We start from the raw sequence: 9,567 nt of genomic DNA on the forward strand, positions 1-9,567 counted from the left end.
GGATTCCGGAAGCGACATTGCGTACAATTTGAGCTCTTGCGAAGATACACGCATTGTTACCCCTGTCTCACACCCAAGCCCAGTGAGAGAGTCCGACTGGTGCTTTCCAGATACTGAGGATGGCATACTTAAGGCACTCGAGAAGGGTGCCACTCACTTATGGGCCAATACCATTCTGTTCGCATCTCATCCTCTTCAAACATCTTCTAAGATCGGGGACTATCAGGATCGTGTTCGAGTTGTAGGTCATGGCCCTCTTGTTGTTGAGAAATACGACGACAAAGAGCTCGTGAACAATATGCTACGTCAAGACGGGGCCTTTACAATGCCCCGTTCTTGGTCGCTCCGCGAGAGCTCAGTACTTCGGGATGACATAGAGAGTCAGGGTATTGACTATCCAGTGGTTGCAAAGCCTATACGAGGGCGAGGAAGCCACGGGGTGCGTCTTTGCCGAGACAAACATGATCTGATTGCCCATGCGCAGTCTCTGTTCAAAGAATCCCCTGCGATTATGATTGAACAGTTTCTCGCGGGCGAAGAGGCAACTGTTACGGTAATGCCGCCTACGAGGGGACAAAACAACTATTGGTCTCTCCCGGTCGTCACTCGTTTCAACCACATCGACGGCATTGCACCTTATAATGGCGTGGTCGCCGTAACTGCGAACTCCCGCGCCATCTTGACTACCGAGCGACATAATCAGACTTATCACGAGGTGGCAAAGGAATGCGAGCAAGCAGCTCAGCTTTTGGGCGTGACGGCTCCAATCCGCATTGATGTTCGGCGACTTAAGGATTCGCCTGACTCAAAGTTCGCCCTTTTTGATCTGAACCTTAAACCAGTATGCATAGAATGAATGGTTTCGGCTTCCAGAGCTCATACTGATGTTTTTGATGATAGAACATGACCGGTCCCGGCCGTCCAGGCCGTGATGATCAGGCAAGCTTAACACTGTTGGCTGCCATGGCACTAGGGTGGGATTACAAGGGGCTGCTCAGGCAGATTCTGGGAAGTTCGTCTACTTTACGGACTTTAAGGTCTAAACACCCTCTAGGGAGTATGAAATGAGTAAATTTATGGTATTGTATGTTTCCTCTCTTGCTCTTGTGTGTTTCACCACTATATCATACACAAACTCTATCGAAGGGTTTTCTATCATTTTACACCATCTACCTCCGACTACTAAATTTGACGTTATCCAGCAACATCATCTAGTAATCCTTGGCGGTTTTCACATGGGCAATCTTCTCCCAAACTTCAGGGTGTAGAACTGAGCTAAAGTTGTTACTGAATTTGGTGTTCAGGTAATTGAAGCCTTCATCGGGCTCGTAGGTCGCGGCGATTTTAATGTCCGCGTATTCCTCCAGGGAAGCGACATGGGATCTGAGGGATTCCGGGAAGGTGACAAGTGCGCCGTTCTTGAACCACCCGGCGTAGTAGTTGATTGTAAGAAGAATGCGAACGTTATCGGTAGGGTTGGGCATTCCAGCATGCCTAAATTCAGTCAATGACGGATCGAGAAAATACAAATAGGGGAAACGAGGTCCGTCCAGTGCCAGTTAGAACACTTACCATAGACGTAAGTCTCGCACCAAGATTGATCCCTTCTTCACCCTCGGGTAGAGAGGCGGCCTGATCTTTCTCCTCTCCTCTACGACTGCCTCGTCGATGAAAGGCTCACCCAGCTGTGGCCGAATCTCGACACCTGTATTCTGAGTTCCGAGCCACAGCTCGGTCATACCGTTCTCAGGACCACAGCCACACAGGCAAACATTCTGGGTGATAGCAAACGGATGCGTGGGATGCTCGAACCGCATATCTGAATGGACGCGCTGGCGGTCATCGTTGTTCAAGAGCGTGTTAGATCGAAGAAAATGAACCTCAGGCTTGGGGCCGAGAATGTAAGATATGACACGAGCAGCGTGCTTGTTGGCGAAAACCTCGGGCGAAAGCCATTCTAAAGCCTGTTATTAGAAAACCAGCCATACAAGTCGGAAACTCCTAGAATTTTTTGTAGCGACTTACCCTTTTCTAAGGGTGGCACCTGAGAGAGGTTTCCACCAGCCTTAGCACCATTCTGCGCGACTTTGTTGTTCAGAGGTCTACAGCAATACCTCTATTAGCTATCAATCTCTCCATTTGCTGATTCTTCTATTCCTGGATTTGCTTGTTCTCTGGTATGACCTACGCGAAATGTGACAGGCCCTCCCCGGCCATGAGCTTGTCTGTATCCTTGAGCATTCTATCGTTCAAGGCATCAATCATATCCTCCCGCACAGCGTTTTCCAACACCACAAACCCATCGCTAAAAAAAGCCTCGACCGCATCGTAGAGGTGATGATCGGACATCACGCCCGAATCACGCTCCTCGTCAGAGAGGCGGATGACAACGGGGGCATCAGTGCGAGAAGGCATTTTGAAGGTTCAGATCGCGAATAATTGCTAGTGGTGAGAATGAAGTCATGGACGCGACGCGAATGAAATGCAAGTGCGCATCAGAAGCGAAAGTTGAAGTACTACGATGAAACCCTGAATATCGTGAAGCGATTTCGGACGGCTATGGTGAACGGCTATGGCGTTCACATGATCCCGGTTCGGACGCTGGTACACGCATGTCAGATATACTACGTGAGAAATAGTCGACCGACTAACTGCTATAGTATTCATCTAATTAGTTATGGCATGTCCTTGACTCAAGTACGAAACCTGCTTCCCCTCGCTGGGCATTCGAATCCTTGTTGAATGTCAGCGCTGTAATTGGGCTAATAAGCGTGCATTCATGACTCCGACATTCCGTCGCCTGACTCGTTGGCCGAGATAACGCTGGGGTCGTGGAGAAATAATGGAGCTAAACTCCTAGCGAGTCCGGGCTGAAGGGCACTGATAGAGCTAGCTGAGGGTTGGCGTCTTTAGCGTCCACATGTACCCCATGGGGGACCCGACGGCCCTCGTAAGCAGCTTTTGAGTGACAGCCATAGGGAACACATTGCCGATCTCTCGAATTACCCCTGGGTCAAGGGCTAGTAGATTCTCATGGCATCTATTAAATCTCGTTGAATCCTCTTTGGCTGGCCCGAGACGTGTTTGCCGTCTCTTCCTTCCTGCCCTTAGACAACCATCACCACCTCCGCCATGACGACCTCAACTGCTCCTGCCGCTGTCGATACGACAAAGGGTGATCTTCCCCCCAACGAAGTCACCCACGTTGAGGGCACCGACGGCGATGCTATCGATGCTGCCAAGGCTGTCAACTTCGTCACGGACAACTCGCACGAAGTGTCCAACTATGCGAATTGGACATTCTGGCAGACCCTAAAACACTTTTGGCGCGCTATGGCTATCTCGTTTGCCTGTGGTATCTGCGCCATGGGCGATGGATATCAGTACAAGATGCCCGGCAACATCGTTGCCCTTAAGGGCTTTATCAAGCAGATGGGCTATGAGGATGCCAAGACAGGCGCATACAAGCTTGATCCGCAGCATGTCGCGGCCTGGGGTGGTGAGTTCAGTCCTGAAGACGTTGCAGAACGCCGCCCGGAGTCAATTGACTAACAAGATGTCCAGGTGTATACGCCGGTGCTCTAGTCGTTGTTCTTCTTGTTGGTAACTGGCCAGTCGACCGCTTTGGTCGTAAGCCAGCGCTGTGGGCTGTACAGATCTTCATGATCATTGCCGCTATCATCGAGATTTTTGCCACCAACTGGACTCACTGGCTTGCAGCTAAAATTCTCAATGTGAGAAAATCCGTGTTAAAATGATGACAAAAGCTTTATGACTAACACGAGACAGGGTTTCTCGGTCGGCTGCAACCAGATGACTGCTACCACTTACATCTCCGAGATCGCCCCTACTCGGGCGCGTGGTGCAGCTCTTGGATTTTACCAACTCTTCGTAAGTGATATCTCTGGACAGCTCTGCTGTAGTCAATACTGACCTTCTTGAGTGGGCAATTGGTTCATTTGCTGCTGCCATAGCACTACAAATTGTGTCCCAGATGCCCGTTGACAAATGGCGTCACGCAGTCTATTCAATGTGGTTCTTCGTTGGGGCCGCCATCATCGTTCTGCTTCTCATCCCCGAGACGCCCCGTTTCCATGCCCAGAGGGGGAACCATGAGAAGGCTAAGAAGATTATGAAACAAATCTATGGCAATGTTCCAAACTACGATCTCGAGCATGAGTACTCGATCATCCTCAAGGAGATCGAGGATGGAAAGGTGCTTGCCAATAATCAGAAGGGTGTCACAGTAATGGACTGCTTCCGCGGTACAAACCTTGTGAGTTCATTGTCTAGCTGCGATGAAGCAAATTCTAATCTTTAATTTCCAGCGCCGAACGATCGTTTCTCTCGTGCCGTTCAACAACCAGCTTTGGGACGGTGCCCCGGTGCTCTTCTCGTACACCTCGTACTTCTTCCAAATGGCTGGCATCGCGAAGCCATTTATCGCCACTGTTGCCGTTAACAGTGTCCTCGTCGCCTTTGTCGCTATCAGCTTTTACACCACAGAGCGCATCGGTCGTCGTCCATTGCTTGTCTACTGCGGCGCGTTCATGGTGCCACTTCTATTCATCATTGGCGGCATCATGAAACTGCCCAAAAGTACCACCAATGGTTCTGCCATGATTGCCATGTCGTAAGTCAACCATACATCCGTGTTTTCTGGACAATGATTAACATGTATTAGTTGTATTTGGGTCGCAGCCTACTCTTCATCGGCAGGGCCTTTGGGCTTTACTTTCCTTGCCGACTGTTCTACTGCCATCCTCCGAGCCAAGACTGCCAATATGGGCGCGCTCGCATTTGCTCTCCTGTCTCTGGTCACCACCTATTGTACGCCGCTCATGCTATCGTCTCCCAACTTTGGCGTCTCGGCCACTATGTTCTTCTACGGTTCGACTTCGGCGGTCTTTGTCGTGATTATGTGGTTTGTCATTCCCGAGACCAAGAACAGGTCTTATGTAGAGCTCGATGAGATGTTTGAGCTCCACGTTCCGACTAGGAAGTTTGCCACTTACGAGACCTCGATTGATAGGGCTAAGAGGGCCGCATGGGGCAACGCAACTGAATCGGTATAATGATACTGCGATGCAGCTTCCCCTCAGCCGAAACTAGCACCCTTTTCACGAAGCAACAATATGTACTTCATATTTCTCAGAAACACTGCATTTCTCGGTGATCTTCAGTCAAATGGATTTTATTCCTGTGTCACTGAAATCATTGATACGCGTAGTTGATTTCCTTGAAGAGAGCGTGAAAGTAAAGTCTAATGAATTCCTGAACCTTGTTATGGTGACTACTTGGAATTGAATGGCTAATTATAACCACGGTTCAAAGGCTTCGTATATTTATTTAAGAGCAATACGTGCGTAAATCTATGCCGCCAAAATAGTATAGTCATCATACATACAGACTAAGTGTCATAGTCGCGAGTTAAAGGACTGATAGAATTGAGGCGGATAGTGTACGTGGAGAGCGGATAAGGGTAAATGCTCTCTCTAGGTATATAGATATAGTACGATTTGTTGCCCACCCACCAGAACTCAGGGTATTGGTATCTGACAATGAGGGGAAGCTACCTATGGTAGCGAGCGCTGTTCGCCGAGATCGGGAGTAATGAATTATCTATAGGCTACCGTGGTGGGGTAGTTAGTGGGCGAGTCTGGGGCGTCTCCAGTGACATGCCCACATGGCGTCAATGTGCCCGGAATTCGAGACTGAAAACAGTGGAACATGCCTGAGCCTCCCTGCGCGTCACCCACCAGCATGATCATACTTAAGCGGCTCGGCTGGGAATTCTACCTGACGTCTAGATAAAATTGGCATTTACAGTCGGCCTGCCCACGTTTCTCCTAATATCGTAGTGTTGCACGTATCTACCTAGGTGGTCTGCTCAAACATCATGGCTCAATCTCCGTAAGATTTCAGTACTTGTCGAACATCGGACTGGAGATAAGCTAATCGTGGACTACAGAGAATATGTGCTCGTTACCGGAGCCACGGGATTCATCGGTGCTCATATAGTCGATCAGCTATTAAGTCGAGGCTTGAAAGTCCGCGGTGCTACTCGATCACTTGCGAAAGGCCAAGCTATGATTCAGGCCCGGCCACAGTTCGCATCATCGCTCGACTTCGTCCAGATCGATGGGTTTGAGAACCCTGGCGGGCTTGACGATGCAGTCAAAGATATTGACGCCGTAATCCATGTCGCCAGTGTGAGCGAGCCCTTCAGATAGCCAGGCTACTTAGTCCACGTACCTGGGCATGTTTGAGAATACGTTGCTGACCATTTGCTCCTCTAGCCTCTCACGTACGATACAAAAGACAATGAGAAAGAGCTCATCATCCCTGCGATTAACGGTGTGAAGGCTATTCTAGAGGCGTCGGCGAAAGGGAAGGTCAGACGAGTTGTCATGACTTCGTCTTTTGCATCTGTCTTGAACGCCGACCGCAAAGCACCGCCATACTTTGTTTACACTAGCGAAGATTGGAATCCCTTAACATACGAGGATGCGGCTGCCCCTAACACGCCGGCTCATATCGCCTACCGTGGAGCGAAGAAGTTTGCAGAGAAAGCAGCCTGGGACTTTGTGCGAGATCAGAAACCCGGGTTCGACATCGTAACATTATGTCCTTCTATGACGTTTGGTCCCATTGTCCATCCCGTCGACAGCTTGGACAAGCTTAACGAATCGAACTCAATGCTGTGGAAGGTAGCGCAAGGACAGCCATTGCCGACAGCACGCGTACCATCCTGGATCGATGTTCGTGATCTGGCCAAGGCCCATGTAGAAGCGTTATTGCGACCAAGCGCAGGCGGCAGACGTTTTATCCCGGTGCCTTCTGAGGGGTTTTCATACGATCTTGCGGCTAAAATCATGGAGGAAGAGTTTGATTGGGCGCGAGGAAAGGTGCAGCGTGAGGACCAGCCTATCGATGAGTCTTACGGAATAGATGGCGAGACCGCTGCCCGCGAATTGGGGTTAGAATATAGAAGGTTCCGGGAAACTGTTGTTGACTTGATTTCACAGCTGTCTAAATGGGATAAATAATTCAACTATGCTAGACGATGAGATAGAGATGTCATACCGATTTTTTAAAAGCGATTCCCATCACACGGATACTGTGTGTTCAAATTCCACAATCAAATTAAATTGATATTGCTATCAGTATGTTGACTGAACCTCACGTACTATCATCCAGTAAAAGACTTTGCATGGCAAAAATCAACAAAAAGGCATATTGGCAACCCTAACCATGGGAAGGTCGAGATGCTGAGATGAGTAAGGAAGGGAGATAGCAAATTGCGCTTCATTGAATGTTGATAAACACGATTAAAATTTAACGTATCGACAGACCGGTCTGAGATTAAGTTTGCTTCAAAAACATAAACGTGGCCAAAAGCTTCGTCAGGCCGTCGATAGTGCTTAGGCGCAAGAGAGCAGCTTCGCACGTGTAACATGTAGGCCGACAATCTATCCACGAGTTTTATGCTGATACGGAGCGATGCCTTTTCCTTCAAGTAGCTCAGCTACAAAGGTTTCCAAACTAGTCCACTTCATATCTGGGTATAAATTTTTCGTGTCCAGATAGCCGAGGTACTTCGCATATTCTGGAACATTATCACCACGGATTCCCCAGGAAACATGATACTGTAGACTCCACACTTTCGACTTGGCCCAGGGATCTTTGGAATCTTTAGCTTCTGAGATTTCCTTCTGTAACTCGTCTTCGGAAATCTGAAGTGGTACTGATGTCAGCCAATGCAATTTAACAACCGATTCGTACAACCTACCAACTGCCGCTCTAATGTCTCTCCGCTTAATTTCTCGAGTAGCTCATATATCTGGTTTTGAGACCAAAGTTCATTGTATGCGAAAACATACTTATTCAAAGTGCGAGGATCTGTGATGATGCGGGCTACGTAACGTCCTATATCGCGCAGATCTGTCCGAGCCGAGAGCTGGTTTCCGTCTCCTGCAATAGTATCTTTTGGCATAATAACAGCATAATTGATGCGTCCGGATGGTAATCGTGGCAAAGAGATCTGATACCACCAGCCAACATCGATAATTGTATAAGGGAGCTTGATCTTCTTGATATGATTGATGATTTCCTCCTTCTACATGCACTCCATATTAGCAAGAAGCTTTTGATACTCGGAATTAGAGCAATACCATGTCTCGTAGCTCCATTACTCCATTCGGTGGCGCGATTGTGCCGAATGAGCAAGGTATGAATCGGCCGACGCCCGCAAGCTTTGCAGCGTTTGCAAGAGGTATCTGTGCCGATAATTGGCCGGCATCGATTGTGGAAATGACGACGTCAACCCCAGAAAGGGCAGCGACAAGTTCCTTTTCTGAGCCATTAAGATTAACGACTACCAATTTCAGCCCTTGACTTTGCAATTCGATATTAATAGGTTTGGCGCGAGATGACTCTCGAATGAGGCTTAGGACTTCCTGAGACAAGGCATTAGTTGATTAATATTATTGTACATCCTGAGGGACGTAACACTGACAAATTTCGTATCGGACTGCAACAGGGCATTGGCAATCGACCTACCAGTCTCGCCAGATGCTCCAACGAGGGCGACCTTCATGGTTTCTTTGCACTAGCTCTCTCAAATCACTCCAGCTTGCAACATGTATTACCGTTTATTTGTGAAGCTGTCATATCAAACCATCGCCGCAAATTGCCGTTTGATGGCCTTAAATATTAGAATCTTGTGACCAGGCCCAGATTAGTATGTAACTATAGTGGAGTTGCCTGTCCATGATTCGTGAGGAGTGTGAGCGGCGCGGACGATCGTCGATTTGTCATCACGTCGTCTAGCGTGCTTGGGCTTCGGATCATAAATTCATTGGTTCTCCCAACGAGGGAATTGTAAGTTTTGCACACACATGCATGGAGTCCGTATTCGTTTTTGCAAGACTCTACGCTTGAGGGCAGCAATGTCTGATTCATACGGCATTGCGGGGAAGAAGATGTGCCGCCTCGGCTTTGATCAAGCACGCTTATCTCGCCGATCGGGTGATTACCGGACAGAAGGTCGGAGACTTTCGTGAAACCCACATTTTTATCATGTATTTGACCGTCCTCAACATCGAAAATGGCAAGATCAAACTGTGCAGTCTATGCATGGCCCTGTTTACGAAAAAATGATTGTCATTCTCGCAGGTGGGAAAGCTGAGTTCGCTTTCAATTCGATGTTATTATGGCACTCGAGTGTTCCCGGAAAATATCCTTTCAATTTGCAAAGAGAAAACAAGCTTGACAATGGCATTTGAGGATATTACTGCGCTGTTTACATACTGTGTTCTAGTCTGCATGAGTAAGACACAGTTAGACACCCTTTCAGTATGATTTGTCAACCTGACATAGGAAGTGTACAATTGACATTAAATAAATAAAGCGCCAGGCTTGATAAAACTAAAACAGGCACTTTACCACCTAAGTCTCTTATGCATACCGATTTGCGTGGTAAAATAAAGTCACAAACTGATAGATCATCCCCGTATTCTAGATTTTCATTGTTTGTCGATGTACATTGAGTTGGGGGAGCAGGGT

At 48.2% G+C, this 9,567-nt stretch overlaps 3 protein-coding genes across 3 annotated transcripts; 2 read left to right on the forward strand and 1 right to left on the reverse strand.

Moving 5' to 3' along the window:
• Nucleotides 1-1,211: 1,211 nt before the first annotated feature.
• UCRPA7_8472 (putative phytanoyl- dioxygenase family protein) lies at nucleotides 1,212-2,415 on the reverse strand (the record flags this gene model as incomplete). The annotated part of the gene is made up of 4 exons (XM_007920985.1): nucleotides 1,212-1,494; nucleotides 1,573-1,957; nucleotides 2,026-2,102; nucleotides 2,189-2,415. The coding sequence occupies 4 exons, from the start codon at nucleotides 2,413-2,415 to the stop codon at nucleotides 1,212-1,214; spliced, it is 972 nt and encodes a 323-aa protein (XP_007919176.1).
• A 717-nt stretch (nucleotides 2,416-3,132) lies between these two features.
• Nucleotides 3,133-5,075, forward strand: UCRPA7_8473 (putative sugar transporter protein; the record flags this gene model as incomplete). The annotated part of the gene is made up of 6 exons (XM_007920986.1): nucleotides 3,133-3,499; nucleotides 3,565-3,734; nucleotides 3,790-3,891; nucleotides 3,995-4,276; nucleotides 4,329-4,633; nucleotides 4,685-5,075. The coding sequence occupies 6 exons, from the start codon at nucleotides 3,133-3,135 to the stop codon at nucleotides 5,073-5,075; spliced, it is 1,617 nt and encodes a 538-aa protein (XP_007919177.1).
• Nucleotides 5,076-6,089: 1,014 nt separating this feature from the next.
• UCRPA7_8474 (putative 3-beta hydroxysteroid dehydrogenase isomerase family protein) lies at nucleotides 6,090-7,049 on the forward strand (the record flags this gene model as incomplete). The annotated part of the gene is made up of 2 exons (XM_007920987.1): nucleotides 6,090-6,212; nucleotides 6,300-7,049. The coding sequence occupies 2 exons, from the start codon at nucleotides 6,090-6,092 to the stop codon at nucleotides 7,047-7,049; spliced, it is 873 nt and encodes a 290-aa protein (XP_007919178.1).
• Nucleotides 7,050-9,567: the final 2,518 nt, after the last annotated feature.

This window comes from Phaeoacremonium minimum (genome assembly GCF_000392275.1).
Source record: "Phaeoacremonium minimum UCRPA7 unplaced genomic scaffold PA7_03_scaffold_596, whole genome shotgun sequence".
Taxonomy (NCBI): Eukaryota; Fungi; Ascomycota; class Sordariomycetes; order Togniniales; family Togniniaceae; genus Phaeoacremonium; species Phaeoacremonium minimum.